Genomic DNA, 15,311 nt, shown 5'->3' with positions numbered 1-15,311 from the left:
CGTCAGCTGGTCTGTTCTTCCTGAATCCTGTGAGGAAGCGGCGGCAGGATGCGGCTGACCGGTCTTCCAGATGAGGAGTCAGAGGCACTGTGGGCGTGAGAGGAAGAGGAAAAGAAAAAGGCTGTCCCGGAGCCCACAGAAGCTGCTCTTTGCCTTATAGGCGCTCCCGGGCCAGCACTCTGCTTCCTCCTCTGATGGTGCAAATTTAGAATCAGGAGCATTGCTGGGGCGGTAGGGCTGGGGGAGATGGACCCCACAGCCCATGGGGAGAACAGGAGAGGCGTTTCCGGGTCACTTATATCACTTCTTTGACGTCGAGGAAGGGGAAGGAGGGGACTGAGAGTCATACCCTCAACCAAAAATGGGGAAATTTTTTAAAGGATTATAAAGGTTTTTTCTTTCCTTCCTTGTTTTTCACATGAGCAGCCGCAGAGGACACAACTGGCTCTCAGTCTCCTCTGTAACTGGGGACAGGATTGAGATGGATAAGTGAGCCTCCCAGATAATCCCCAAAGTTCATTCTTACTACATCAGCTCAACCTCTTCCCTCCACAAATCTATCCCAGCTCCTGACGCGGAGAAAAATGAGCTGACGGAAGCATAAAGGACATTGCAAGCCAGACCTGTCCTCTGATGGGGTTTGAAGGTGCAGGAAGGAAGCCAGAGATGCAGGGGGACCCACACCAGGCTGGACGGAGGCTCTGCGGTCCTGTCCTCTGCTGTCTCTGCGGTCCTGTCTTCTGCTGTCTCTGCGGTCCTGTCCTCTGCTGTCCCTGTGGTCCTGTCCTCTGCTGTCCCTGTGGTCCTGTCCTCTGCTGTCTCTGCGGTCCACAGAGACGACAGACTTACTGAAACGGCAGAGCTGGACGGGATAACCCAGTCCAGTCGGTTCCTGTACAGAAGGGGAGACTGAAGCTCTGAGAGGTTAGAGCCATTGTAGGGGAGGCAAACCTTTTCCTCTATCCTCTTAACATCAGGCTGGGCCTGAGAATTAAGTTGACATAAGATGACTTCAGAGGAGATAAGCATACAGATTTTATTATTACATGGACATGGGAGCCTTCACAGAAAAATGAAGACCCCCCCCAAAGTGGTTGGGTCTAAATGCTCATATACTAGGTTGGACAAAGAGTAGTAATTGTGAACAAGTAACTAAAATATATGGGGAAGCTCAGGGAAGATAAGGGCTGTTTTAACAAGGTTTGTTTGTACTGATTTCTCTTGGTACCTTCTCCCTGTCTATGGAGATAAGAACGTTTCTTTCCTCCTGGTACAGAGAGGGTATCTTTCACACGGGAGTTTCATCTCCTGCTTTTAGGAAGGAAAAAGGAAGTCAGAGCACACTGCTTGCATCTGCTGTTTTTCAAGTGGCTTTAACTCAAAATAATCTTATGTCAAACTGGCAGATTTGGGCATATTCTGCTACATTTCACCATCCAGCTAGTTCGGAGCAAAACCAGAACTGGAAGTTGGTCCCCCTCACTTCTAGTCTGCAGTGATTTGGTTCCATCTCGGTTTTCGTCTCGTGACTGGGGCAGCCACTCACCCCCAGTGGATGTCTCCTGGGGGTCTACGAGGCGCCAGGCCCTGTGCTCAGGGCGTCCGTGTTTCTCTGATGCATAAGTGTTACTGTTCCTATTTAGCGGATGAGGACACTGAGATTCAGAGAAGCGCAGTGGGTTAGCAACTGGCGCTTCCATGTGGGTCAGCCTGAAAACACGGCAAGTTAGACCAAGAGTTAGAATTCAAAACTGCCATTTGTGACAACACAAATGGACCTTAAGGGCATTATGCTAAGTGAAATATGTCAGACAGAGAAAGACAATTACTGTATGATCTCATTTATGCGTATAATAGAATCTAAAAAAAAAAAACCAAAAACCATACAGGCTCATAGATAAAGAGAACAGATTGGTGAGGGGTGTGGTGGAAATGGGTGAAGGTGGTCAAAAGGTATAAACTTCCGGTTATAAGCTAAATAAGTCCTGGAGATGTAATGCACAGCATGGTGACTAGAGTTAATAACACTGTATTGTATATTTGAAAGTGGCTAAGAGGGTAGACCTTAAAAGATCTCATCACAAGAAAAAAAATTTGTAACTATGTGTGGTGATGGGTGTTAACTAGACTTATTGTGGTGATCATTCTGTAGTATATACAAATACCAAATCACAAAGTTCTACACCTGAAACTAATACAATGTTATATGTCAAGTTCATCTCAGTTGGAAAAAAAAGAGAATTCTAACTCAGGTCTCTGAGTACAGTGCTATTTCTACTACTCCACTAAGCTGGAGTACTTTCTTTCATTAAGTTATTTTTCATGGATTATATTTATTTTTATTGCTTCATCATATTTTGGGAATAAATGAGACACATGCACTATTTTTACCGAGAACATATCCTTTTGGCCTCACACAGTGGTCTCCCGCTCAGACTCAATTATTTCCCCTCAATTTTGACCTCCCAGGTCCTAGAAAGGCAGTAACTTGAGAGGTGTTTGAAATCTGAATGCAGGCATATTCCCATCTCTGCCGTTGCCAGTGAATGTTAGGGCTGGGTGGGATCTGAGACAGTCTGGTTTCATCCCTTCTCTTTGCAGATGAGAAAACTGCACTCTTAGCTGTTGCTGAGACATGCAGGGGATATGAATACGGAAGACTCCAGCGTGCTCTAAACTTCAGCCACTCCATCAACATCATCGCCGTCCTTATCTCATTCATGGGTACTGCTGATAAAGCCGTGGCACTCAGGTTCAGAGGAGTGAGGTTCTGGATTTATTTGGAGTAGCTGTGGAACAGCCTCCTTTTGTGAGAAGATTCCAAACAGCTGTTCCAAATGTAACCTTTTCTATTAATGGACAAGCAAATAAGTTTAGTACTTTTAGGGGTCAAATGTTCACAGAAACTTTCCCAATCAGGGTCATTTTAGTTCAGGCTGACACAAACTCATCTTGGAATACATCTACACTCTACCAACACTCCATACAAGGTCTTAGCAATATGTGACCGGAATACAAAAGCAGCTGAAAAATGCCTTGTAAGTGTCCTTACAAATGAAGTCCGGTCTGGCACCCACCAATGGCTGGACACCCGCTCAAGTGCAGACAGGCTAAGACGTCTATAGCTGATGGCAGGGGCACAGCTGCTTTGGGACAAAAGATGGGCAAAGAGTGAGGCAGCACAGGGAGGGGCAAAGCTGAGAGAGGCAGGGTTGGAGTGAAAGTTGAGTCCATCACCCCCACCTCTGGTGACTGCTGCGGGTCCTGGCAGGGCTCTGGGGAGGAAAGTATTCTTCATGCTCTTTTGGGTGACATGTAGGTGTTGGGTTCCCATTTGTCAGCTGGAAGCAGTACAAGCGACAGTGTTAGTGAGTGAGAAATGATACCACTGGGGGTTCTGCATTCCACATAAAACTTGCCGACTTTCCTTCTGGTTATGCTGATGGGATAGGAAAGGTCTGGTCTTAGGGGCTGCTGTTAGCCCAGAGCCCAACTCAAACGTGAAGTATGTGATCATCATAAAGCATCAGGCACCCTTGAGGGACATTCCAACAAGATGTAAGTATCTGGTCGGGGACTCCCCTGACAGTCCAGTGGTTAAGACTTCACACTTCCACTGCAGGGGGCGTGGGTTTCATCCCTGGTAGGGGAACTAAGATCCTACATGCCGCGCGGCACGGCCGAATTAAAAAAAAAAAAAAAAAGATTTAAGTATCTGGTCAAGAACACCAATGAATTCATAATCATTTATTGTAAATCACTCATAGTTTACACATTATAAATGGCAAAAATAACACTGCTAAACACCTGCTGGATGAAGTACTTTATTATGACAATTTCTTATTGGCATCACTTCTTTTTCAAAAATTTAAAATTTAAATTTAAACCCTACATCTTCCCTATCTTTGAAGCACTATGTTTGAAGTGCTCTGATGCCAACACTATAAGGCTTTCCTTTGCTCTAACATCTAACACAAAGCGGAACGCTGTCCCATTAATTTGGCATGCTCTTTACAAAGCAACTTAACACACAAATTTTTCTTAAATCCAGAAGCTACATAATGGTCACTTTATGTCTTGCTGCAAGTTCAGTGAAGGCTGCATGCAGGTGAAACATTTGTAGACACTGAGTTCTAGGTAACTATTGGTTATTAAGATCTGATTGCCTGGTGTGGAAAATTAATATGCTTATTTAGCAGAAGTAGGTAAAGTACATGCATCAGTGGCTGGGATCAATTAGAATATAAATTAGGTGTCTAAACATTTAAATGAGAGTTTCATTTGAGCTTAATTTGATGTCTGGCACTTCTGAGTTATACACCTTAAAATGACAATAGCAAAGAGAACAAAATCAAACACTTAAAACAGGCACTGACTTATAGGGTCAGCTGGGTGTACAGCTCGGGACACAAAACTAGCTGAGCAGTGAACAGGTCTCTTGAAGCAAAGGCAGTGGAACGTTGACAAGCTGGAAACAGGGCAAAAAAATAAGAGAGCCATATCCTGTGCTCTCATTTTTTTACGTTTTCAATTCTCTTCCTTAAAAATAACAACACACAAACACACAGTAATTACAAAACACAAACATCCTTTACTATTTAGACCCTCTCTTTTGTCTTCTACCCTGCCTCTCTGCTCCTTCAGATAGTCTGTTTAAAAATAACGTTGGGTTAACCAGTAGAAAAAGAAAACAAGGCTCTCCTGAATCGCACTGAAAGAATATTAAATTCCTTCCTCCTGTCAGGGTTAACATCTCGTACAAGCACATGATGATGTATGTTTGACATATTGTAGCTACAGCGATTAAATCACGTCTACGTTCTAGTGGTAAATCATAGTTACATTGACTTTTAAAAAATTCTTTTCATTGAGAGTTGTATCTTGACATTATTTTGAGACAAACAAAAAATTCCCAAACCGCGTAGACTCCGTTCCCTCCCCACCCTGTACCCCCTCCCACGATCCAATGAACGAGAGAAGTGTAGTAACAAAAAGACCATGAACCGAGGCGTTGACAGCAGACGTGGATAGCGGTTCCAGGGTCAGGCGCTGCCCTCTCCAGTTCTGGCTTTCCGGGCTTCGATCATCGGCTTGGTTGCCCGTTTGCGGTCAGTGGCCAGCCCCAGCCAACACATGAAGTCAATGAACCAGGTGGTTGGGTTGAAATTTAAGCCAAATTCACTCGCAGAGTAGTCAAAGGGAAAGGTGTGATGGTAGTTATGGAAGCCTTCACCTGCAAGACAAAGTGGGCTTGAAATAACCCAATCAGCATCTCTCTGTAGAGCTTTCTAAAAATCACTCATTTATTGCAAGACACTGTGTCAGGCTCCAGTGGGGAGCAGAAGACTTATTTGCTGTCTGCCCTTAGGAAGCGTTCACTCAATTGGCTAGACAAACTCAATAGGAACAGAAAAATAACAGTAATCAGCACAAAGTCTCAAGAGTAATTTTCCCTGTGGATTGGTGGCATGCTCCCACGACTTCAGAGCTGTACTTCTTAAGCTAAATGCCAAATGGCTGATAACAGATCATCATTTTGATGTATGTTCATAAAAGGAAAATAGCCTCTGTGGACTGAAGTAATTAAAGGAAGACTTCTTGGAAGAGCTTGGAAGAGATAAATGATAATCATTCTGATAGGTGAGTGAATTAAGGAGTTGGATCTTTAAATATCCAAAATCTGCCTATATATTATTCTACCCTTCACAGTGAATAGCTTTTCCTCCCTTACTTTTTCCCCGCACTAAGCTGTTTTCAGGAAAAGTCTCACGGCTTCTTTCATTTGTTTTTTTTTTTTTAAAAAACAGCTTTATTGAGATATAATTTACCATACAATTCACCCATGTAAAGAATACAATTTAATGGCTTTTGGTGTATCCACTGAGCTGTGCATGCATCACCACAATGAATTTTATAGAATTTTCATTACCTAAAAAGACACCCCACTCCCCTTAGCTGTTGGCCCCTAACCATCCCCCCTCCCTCCAGCCCTTCTTTCTTTCTGTGTTGGTTAATTTTACATGTTAACTTGACTGGCCAAGGAGTGCCCAGATGAAACTTTATTTCTGGGTGTGTCTGTGAGGGCGTTTCTGGATGAGATTAGCATTTGAAGCAGTGGACTCAGTAATGTAGATGGTCCTCCTCAATGTGAGTGGGCATCAGCCAATCCCTTAAGGGCCTGAATAGAACCAGTGGTGGAGCAAGGAGGAATTTGCTCCCATTTTCCTGACTCACTGATTGAACGTCTATCTCATCTTCTCCTGCCCTCTGACTGGCATTTGCATCATCAGCTCCCCTGGTTCTCAGGCCTTCAGACTCAGACTTAATTATACCACTGGCTTTCCTGGGTCTCCTGCTTGCAGACGGCAGATGGTGGGACTTAGCCTCTATAATCGCATGAACCAATTCCTCAAAATAAATCTCTCTCTCTCTCTCTCTCCCCGCCCCCTCCCCCGCCGTACACACACACACACGCACGCACGCACAAACAGAATACATCTACATTTATATAGATACAGATATCCTACTGTTTCTGTATATATGTATATATAGAGATTATGAGCAATATTATATATATATTTATTTGCATATATGTATACATATACTGTTTCTGTTTCTCACTTTTACTAATACAATCTCTATAGATTGGCTTATTCTGAATATTTCATATAAATGAAATCATACAATATGTAATCCTTTGTGACTGGCTTCTTTCACTTAGCATAATGTTTTCAAGGTTGTAGTAGATATCAGTACTTCATTTCTTTTTATTGCTGAAGAGTACTCCACTGTATGGATATACCACATTGTATTTATCCATTCATCAGTTGAGGGACACATTTTAGCTGTTATAAATAAATAATGTTGCTATGAACACTCATAAACAAGTTTTTATGTGGACATACATTTTCATTTCTCTTGGTTATAAATCTAGGAGTGGAGTTGCTGGATCATATAGTAACTATTTTTAACCATTCAAGGAACTGCCAGATTCCTCCTTTACTTCTTAAGTGGCTACCGGTCATCATACAGTTCTTCTATTGACCACATTTGAAAGATTCTGCTCTACAATGAGTACATCAGATGGATCGGTCTGTTGTCTGCAATTTTCTGTTTAATTTAGGTCCTTTCTACCCTGCCCCTCCACCCTCATCATTCCTAGACTAGAGTACTAGAGTTTCCCCCTATTTTCAGAAACAGGCACTGTTCTAAGAACTCTGGATGTATTCCCCCATCTATCATACAGTGGGTGTAATAAGAGTCTTCCAAGGACCTTTATCAAGGAAGCTGATTTGAGAGTCCAGTGTTGACCTGGACAAGCTTCAAACCAGCATCCAGCTCTTCAGGGCCTGTGTCATGGCCTCATTCTTTGGGTTCCCTGGCCCACCATCCCCTATGTAAGATGATAACTGTCCCAGAGTGCCCACTCTCGTCTGCTCTCAGAGTTACCACTGGATGTGGCTCCCCTCATTACAATTCTTTTTTTTTTTTTTAATAAAATTATTTATTTATTTTTGACTGTGTTGGGTCTTCGTTTCTGTGCGAGGGCTTTCTCCAGTTGCGGCGAGCGGGGGCCACTTTTCATCGCGGTGTGCGGGCCTCTCACTGTCGCAGCCTCTCCCGTTGCGGAGCACAGGCTCCAGACGCGCAGGCTCAGTAGTTGTGGCTCACGGGCCTAGCTGCTCCGTGGCATGTGGGATCTTCCCAGACCAGGGCTCGAACCCGTGTCCCCTGCATTGGCAGGCAGACTCTCAACCACTGTGCCACGTGGGAAGTACAATTCTTATAGAAGATGAAGAGTGAGAGGAGGAGAAAACAATAGGAGGGATCAGGAAACTCACACTTTTCTCTCTGCTTATCCAGTTATTCCCATAGCTAAATTTGGTGTTTATTCCACCTTATATTGCTCTTGTCAACACAAGATCCCTGGGGTCTTAATAAATGGGTGACCCTAACACCATGATGGCAGAAACCCATGGCAGAGGGATGCAGAGACTGTTTCAACTTAACAGCAGGAACCTCCCTTCCTGGGTTTGATCTCTGTGCTCAAGGCTCAGGTTACCCAGGAGACTGAGTTGCTTCTATCAAGATACAGCTATCATTTATTAATCACTTACTGTGTGCCACTATGCTAAATTCTTCAAAGGGTATTAATGCCTATAATCCTCACATAGCTAAGCTAGCTGCTATGATTATCCCCATTTTATAAATTTATTATTTATTTATTTATTTATTTGGCTGTGTTGGGTCTTCGTTTCTGTGTGAGGGCTTTCTCTAGTTGCGGCGAGCAGGGGCCACTCTTCATCGCGGTGCGTGGGCCTCTCACTGTCACGACCTCTCTTGTTGCGGAGCACAGGCTCCAGACGCACAGGTTCAGTAGTTGTGGCTCACGGGCCTAGTCGCTCCGCGGCATGTGGGATCCTCCCAGACCAGGGCTCGAACCCGTGTCCCCTGCATTGGCAGGTGGATTCTCAACCACTGCGCCACCAGGGAAGCCCTATCCCCATTTTAAAATGAGGATGGAAATGCACAGAAGGGACACGTAACTTGCCTAAGACCATACGGCTAGTAAGAAAAACAACATCCCCGAAGGCTTGTTTCCTGCTAAGCACTGCTGCAAACAGTATGTATTACCTCATCTAACCCTCCGGCGACCCCAGGCGGAGGTCAATGCTACTATATATTATCCCCACTTTACAGATGAGAACACACGGTATGGAGGAGCTAGATAGCTTGCCCAGAGAGTAGGTGGAGGAACCAAGACTCAACCAAACCTGTCGGACTCCAGAAGCCTGGCTCTTAATCATTCTGTGGGACCATGAGACGCCAAGGTCCCATTTCTCCCCATCCCTCTGTTTGCAGGCCTTTTAATTAATTTATTTATTTTTAAGGTCAGCCAAATGATGGACAGCTGAGGCTAGAGCGGTCAGGGCAGTTTGAGACAGACATCAACAGCTACTCCTCCTTAGGGAAATTTCCATGGTAAAAATAAATAGCTACTAATGATCGATCACCTACTATGTACCAGGCACTGTACTAAGCAGTTTACGTATAGTATCTTAGTTAATTCTCATAACACCCTTATGAAGCAGGCATTCCTGTTCCCATTTTACAGGTAAGAAAACTGTAAATCAGAGAGAGTAAGTGGCTTGGATTCTAACGCCAAAGCCCGAGTTCATTCCAGTTTACTCCACTCCATTGCCTCTCTTTACAGTTTCCACAAAACCACTGAGAAGCCAAGAAGATCTGAGCTGCCACTCCCCCCCCACTGGCTCCCACCCCACACTCACCGATGGCACCCAGGGTGACGAGTGGGTTCTGCCGAGGGCTGATGTTCTTGTCATAGGGCCGGTTTCCGTACATGTGGGCGACACTGTTGACCAGCCAGGTGACATTGAGTGAGATGGTGTAGCGGAGGATGGAGGCCAGGAAGTAGGAATTCCACAGACTCTCTCCCCAGATGCACCAGGGCACCAACGTGGGGACCATGAAGCACATGAGCACCACGGTGATCTTGTAGTACCTGGAAGGCAGGATGTCGTGCTATCATCGGGCACCTGTTGATGGTGGCGGGGATAGGTGAGCAAGCTACAGGGCAAGTCAGCAAGGGTGCTGCTCAACTCCTTCAGCTCTTGTACCCTGTTGTGTGTCGCTCTGTATGGGGGTCACAAACCCATATACCTACAAGGGCTAGGCAGGTAACACAAATTTGAGAATTAGGGCAGGCAGAAGCTATAGGAAGTGGAAGGACCCGCAGCATACTTCAAAATTTCAATATAAAATCATGAAACCCATGCATCTTAAAGCTGCATTTGTCCTCCAAGCCGCAGTTTGACAGCTTTTGTTTCTTTCATCAGTCAGTCAACCTGACAGTCAGGTTTTTTTCAATAATTTCAAGAAATATCCTGTACTCCTTGAATAATTTTCAGGCACGTGATTCTGTACTAACTTAGCTTGGTAAAAGGTGAACAACCCCTTCCCTAAAACGTTCTCTGTCCCTCTGAGATTACATTCCAAACCGGCTAAAAATAAACTAAGTACAGGAACAGGCACAGCCACATAAAAAGTAAAAATTAAAAAGAAACCATCAATAGTTGGATTGCTGGGTCTGTTCATCCAGCAAACGTTCCCTGAGCACCTCCTGTAGGCCAGGCCCTGAGTACTAGTGGTACAAAGACAAATTTGACACAGTCTGCCCCAGGCCCCAGTCAGGTGAAACCCCCAGCCGTGTAGGACCAGTTCTAAGTAGGGACAGGAAAGGGGCTCTGAAATGAAAATGTCCAAAGCTGCCCGTTCATAGCTCATTCCTCCCTGACCTGCCTTCAACTGACCAAGCTTCTGGAAGGCGTCTGTTAAGATGCACATGTATGAACGGGGAGGGGGCATAGCGTGAGGAAATGAGACCTGGGAGGTGGAAAGCTTTGGCCTTGAGTCCAGATCTGATTCTGGATGCAAAACAAGCCTCTTTTTATTCTTTCACTCTCCTCTTGTTCACAGCTAGATGGTTCCCCAAAGAAGAGCGTGAGGCAAAGGCTTGTACGTGGGTAGTTTATTTGGGAAAGTGAGCTCAAGTAAGAGGAATAGGCAGCTGGGAAGTGGGAAACGAAAGGAGGGAAAGTCAAGAAGGGGGTGCCCACTGCTACAGGCAGCTGAACTTGGACCTTGATGGGACGCATTATACCTCAGAATTGTTCTCTCAAGGAATGAAAGAAGGCACTGTTTTCCCATTGGCTCCAACTCTTCCTTGGTCAAAGGGTTCCCATGGGATGTCAGCTCTCTCGCACTTCCAAGTTTGCTTGGGTCAGAATAGCTGAGTGTGGTCCACGGGCATCTCAGGTGATGGTGGCAGAGAAGCCAGGGCAGGAAGTAAGAAATAAGCAGTACAGCTGAGCAAGGTGCCATTGGGTTACACCTGTGCCACCAGGTGGCTGCAGGAACAGCTGGAGTGAAAAGGTGGGCTGGGAGTACGAGGTGGGCATGAGAAGTGTCCAACATAGGCAGTAATTATAATACCTCCTGGGGTTCTTGCGAGGATCAAATACTAATAACTAATGCATACTATGTGCTTACTATGTGTCATGGCTATTCCGAAACCTGTCCATGTACTGGCTCATTTAATTCTAACAAAAACTTTAGGAGGAGGGGCCATTAATATCCTCATTTTACAGATGCGGAAATTGAGCACTGCAAAGGTTATGTAGATGGGCCAAGGTCACAAGACTAATAAGTAGTAGGACCAAGATTCAAATCCAGGCAGAAGCACTTCGGAGACTATCATGCTATTCTGCTTTGCAAGTAAAATCGTGTATGTAAGTGTGTTTCGCAGATTGCTAGCTGCATGTGAAGGTTGGTTCCCAAATAATTATCACTGTTTTTACTGGGCAACATATTAACCCCTCAGCACCCATTTTCCAGTCGTCGGCATACAATATGACTGCATTTTAGTGGAAGGAGGGTGCCCGGGAGGTCAGATGAGAGGGTGTGGTTGGAGGGGCAAAGACAACAGACAGTGGAGGCACTGGTGGTCTGAGGTTGGGCTCCCCGGAGTGCCGTGCAGAAGGCTTTCGGAGCGTGCTTTTGGGAGATGCTTATAAGGAAGGGAGGAAGGCAGGATGGGCCCAGGCAGAAGCTCACCCACAGTGAGCTTCAGCAGATCCAGTGGAGCTGGATGGCTCTCTTAGAGCTGTCCCACATTGTAAGGTATCACCTCATCATCCGCCACCGGCCTCAGGGTGCCTCCTGGGCTGGGTGAACATGTGGGCAAGGGCAACCCCTAGAAAGGACAGCAGCCAAGGGTGGGGGCATCAGCTGAAGAGGGGATCCGGGTGAAGCACACGGGCCCTGACCAAGGGCCCTGGGGACTGGTGTGAGTGCCTGTGAAGAGGCAGAGGCTCTGAAGGGACGCCCAGAGGCGACGGCCTGCCAAGGCTGCTCCTCGAGGGCACCTCTAAGAGCACAGGATGCAGCTGAACGCTGCCCACAGAGGCATTCTGCAACTTAAGTGGTTCCTCCTCTTCCTCCACTCTCTGGGTTGCAACCCAGTACCTTTGCAAAGAGCCTCTCCTAGTCCTGCTCGGAGCTCCTAGTCCTCATTTTGCCCGTGGAAAGGAGACAGAAATCACGTACTGACAGCTAGCTCGGTGCTGGATGCCGGGCTAAGCACGCCACAGGCTGTCTCTCACTTACTCTTCACCGCAGACTCAGGATGGACACACTCTGGCAATGAGGATGCTGTGGCCCAGAGGGCCCATGGTTCCCCCGGGCCTTTGCTCTGACTCTGCTCTGCCCCGACCCTACGGAATCCGCCGTCTCTGGTTTGACTGCAGCCTGCAGGCTTCGGCTTCCACCCATGCCCTGCCGCTGCTTCCTCCTTCTGAGCTGTTAGGGAAGCCTTCTGCCTGCCTGGGCTCTGGTTCTAGAAGCTCCACTTCCCAGAGGGGGCTGGGTCCCCGTGGAGGGAGAGGGCCAGCAATGGGGCTTCCCAAGTGGGAGGAGAAAAAGGCCTTGCCTGCTAACACAACCACTGTCCCACCAAATTCTCTCTTCCTCAAAACAAGATGCTCTTTAAAAATCACTGCCCTCATTCCAACAAAGCTTTAGCACATCTAACTATAGAGTTGCTCTCTGGCTGCTCGGCCTGTATTCTGCTAGGGTTTCTCTTTGTGTGTTCAATGCAATGGATGGAAGAGGAGGGAATTTTTAGGGGGCACGGTGAGTCTGGGTGGGATTGCCAGTGAGACAGGGCTTGATGCTGATAACCGTGTAAAAAAAATCTTGCCAACCATTTCAAATGGACTCAGCGTATCTTCCTGTGCAGCCGAGTACCCCTTCCCCCTGGCCTTCATTTAATTACAGTCACTGGCCTTCTTGCCTCAGAACAAGGGCTGAGATGGCTCCCCTGCTTCCTTGCTTAAGAACACTCAAATCTGGGCGCCCTAGCCAAGGGGCCACAGGGCAACACCACAAAGTCTCCACCCCTAATCCTTCCTCATTGAAATATTTTCTTTCTTTAGCTGGTGGTAGGGAGGAAGACTGGAGAGGGGCCACTGATATTGCTTTTTTTGCTAAATGGGCTTCTTATGTTGTAAAGCATCATAGGACAGTTAACTACCCAACTCTGCCACTGTCTTTCTGTGTGATCTTGAGTAAATTATTTAATCACAGTGAACCTCAGGTTTCTCTTTTGTAAAATGCGGTACTGACAAATTTATTGAGTGCCTACTATGTGCCAGGTACTGTCCTAGCATTGGAGATATAAAGTGTAAAAAACAAACAAAAATCCCTGCCCTTGGGGAGCAGGGGTATTTTGGTAGGGAGATTTTATATATATATATATCCTCATATGCATATATATATTCTGGTAGGAAAGAAAGCTAATAAACAATATAAATAAATAAAATATAGAGCACGCTAGTGGTAAATACTAAAGAAAAAAATAAAGCAAAGAAGAAGAATATGACATCAAGGGCAGGTGTTGAAATTTTAAATAGGGTGTCTAGGGAAGGACTTCCTGACACTGTAGCTTTTAAGTAAAGACTTGATGGAAGTGAGAAGTTAGACATGTGGCTAAATAGGACAGAGGATTCCAGGCAGAGGAAACCACAAGTGCAAAGGCCCTGAGGCAGTAATGTTCCTGGCACATTCTGGGAAGAGCAGGAGCATTGGGGCTGGAGCAGATGAACAAAGGGAAGAACTGTAGGAGATAAGAGAATAATGATGGACCACATCACGGAAGGGCTTGTAGGTCATCATAAGGGTTTCACCCTTTACTTTGACTGAGATGGCGCCTTGGTCAGGTTTTGATGAAAGGAGTGGTGTGATTGGACTTATCATTCTGAGTGTTGTGTTGAGAAGGGACTGTAGGGGAGGGCAGAAGCCAGGAGGCAATTAGGAGGCTGCTACAAAGCCTAGGCAAGAGAGGGCGTTGGCTTGAACCAGGATAGTGGTGGCAGGTGTGAGAAACAGTCAAATTCTGGATATATTTTGAAAGTAGAGTGACAGGACTTGTTAACAGACTGGATGTTGGAGAGAAAGGAGTCAAGGGTGACACCAAGGATGGAGATGCCATTAGCTGATATGGGGAAGGATGCAGGAGCTCAGTCTTAGACATGTCAAGTGGCAGATGCCCATTAGACGTTCAAGGGGCAATGTCAAATGGGCAGCTCGACAGACAGGTCTGGAGTTCAGAAGTTATCTAGAGATAGGTTTTGATGGGAAGAGATATTTCGAAGGCATCAGTATATGAATGCATGCCACTCACATATATATATTTTCTCGTTTGAGTTCCACAATAGTCCTATGAGATACTTTTTATAACCTCACCTTTGTAGGACATTTACGGAGATCCAAAGAGGTCATGAGACTTCTCCAAGGCCACACTGGTTGTGCAGAACATAGGCAGGTTTCAAATTCAGTTCTTAAACCTAATCGTCTGCTCCCTCTAAGTATAACCTGCTACTTACTCAGCTTACCAGGAGAAGGCCATAGGGGAGAGGTAAACTGGGTCAGAGTGTGTAATCTAGTTGTTGCCTCATGAATTGCACATCTTTAAGTAAAAATACTGTCTCCTCAAGGTCAGAAATAGACACGTTGTCCACTCCAGCTAGACTGAGCTTCTTCCCATTCCTTGGGAACCACCTTCTTTCTGTCCCTGTATCTATGACACTCTTCCCCCAGCCTGGCTGACTTGACTTTTTCAGTTATCAGTCTAAACGTTCTTCCCTCTTGGGGAATTTCCATGGTCCCCTTGGACCAGGCAAGGTGCCTCAGCATGTTGTACTTCTCAACTCTCAGCATTCATAAATACTTGCTGACTTAGCGGGCAGTCTCACCTGCTAGATCAGTGGCCTCAACCCTAACTGCACGTTAGAATCAACTGGGTGAACATTTAAAAATGACTGATGTTGGGAACCCACTGTAGACCAACAGAATCCAACTGAATCCGAATTTGTGGCCTGGGCACTGATATTTTTAAAGCCTCTCTATTACAAACATTGATCATGGCCTCCCTATAATCCACCCCACCCTTTCTCTCTTGCTGAAATGCCCTGATATTGTTCAGATACCCAACTGTCCTCCCTGCGGCCATGTCCTTTGGGGACATGGGTCCTGATGGTTTCAGGCAGTCAACGTTGATCTCATTCACTTTGCCAACAATAAATTTGGGAATTGGCCAGTCGTGGCCAATAAGATATGAGGGAAAGGATGGCTACACTTTTTTGAACGGGAGATAACAAGTGTTAGTGAAGATGTAGGGAAATCGGAAGCCTTAGCATCATTGGTGGGAACGTAAAGTGGAGCAGCTGCTGCAT

The 15,311-nt window shown here is 45.8% G+C and overlaps 1 protein-coding gene across 1 annotated transcript in view; it reads right to left on the bottom strand.

Moving 5' to 3' along the window:
- Window positions 1-3,732: 3,732 nt before the first annotated feature.
- Window positions 3,733-15,311, bottom strand: part of LOC309661807 (stearoyl-CoA desaturase 5) — a 144,562-nt gene continuing 132,983 nt past the window's right edge. The window contains exons 4-5 of the mRNA XM_082463918.1: window positions 9,291-9,523; window positions 3,733-5,233 (exon numbers count right to left, since the gene is read on the bottom strand). Coding sequence (XP_082320044.1) covers window positions 5,043-5,233; window positions 9,291-9,523 — 424 coding nt within the window. The 3' untranslated portion in view covers window positions 3,733-5,042. The remainder of the gene's footprint in view (window positions 5,234-9,290; window positions 9,524-15,311) is intronic.

This window comes from Balaenoptera physalus (assembly GCF_965194825.1).
Source record: "Balaenoptera physalus genome assembly, chromosome: 5".
Lineage (NCBI taxonomy): Eukaryota > Metazoa > Chordata > Mammalia > Artiodactyla > Balaenopteridae > Balaenoptera > Balaenoptera physalus.
The sequence above is the reverse complement of the archived record's forward strand: the minus strand, read 5'-3'. Positions and strand labels throughout refer to the sequence as shown.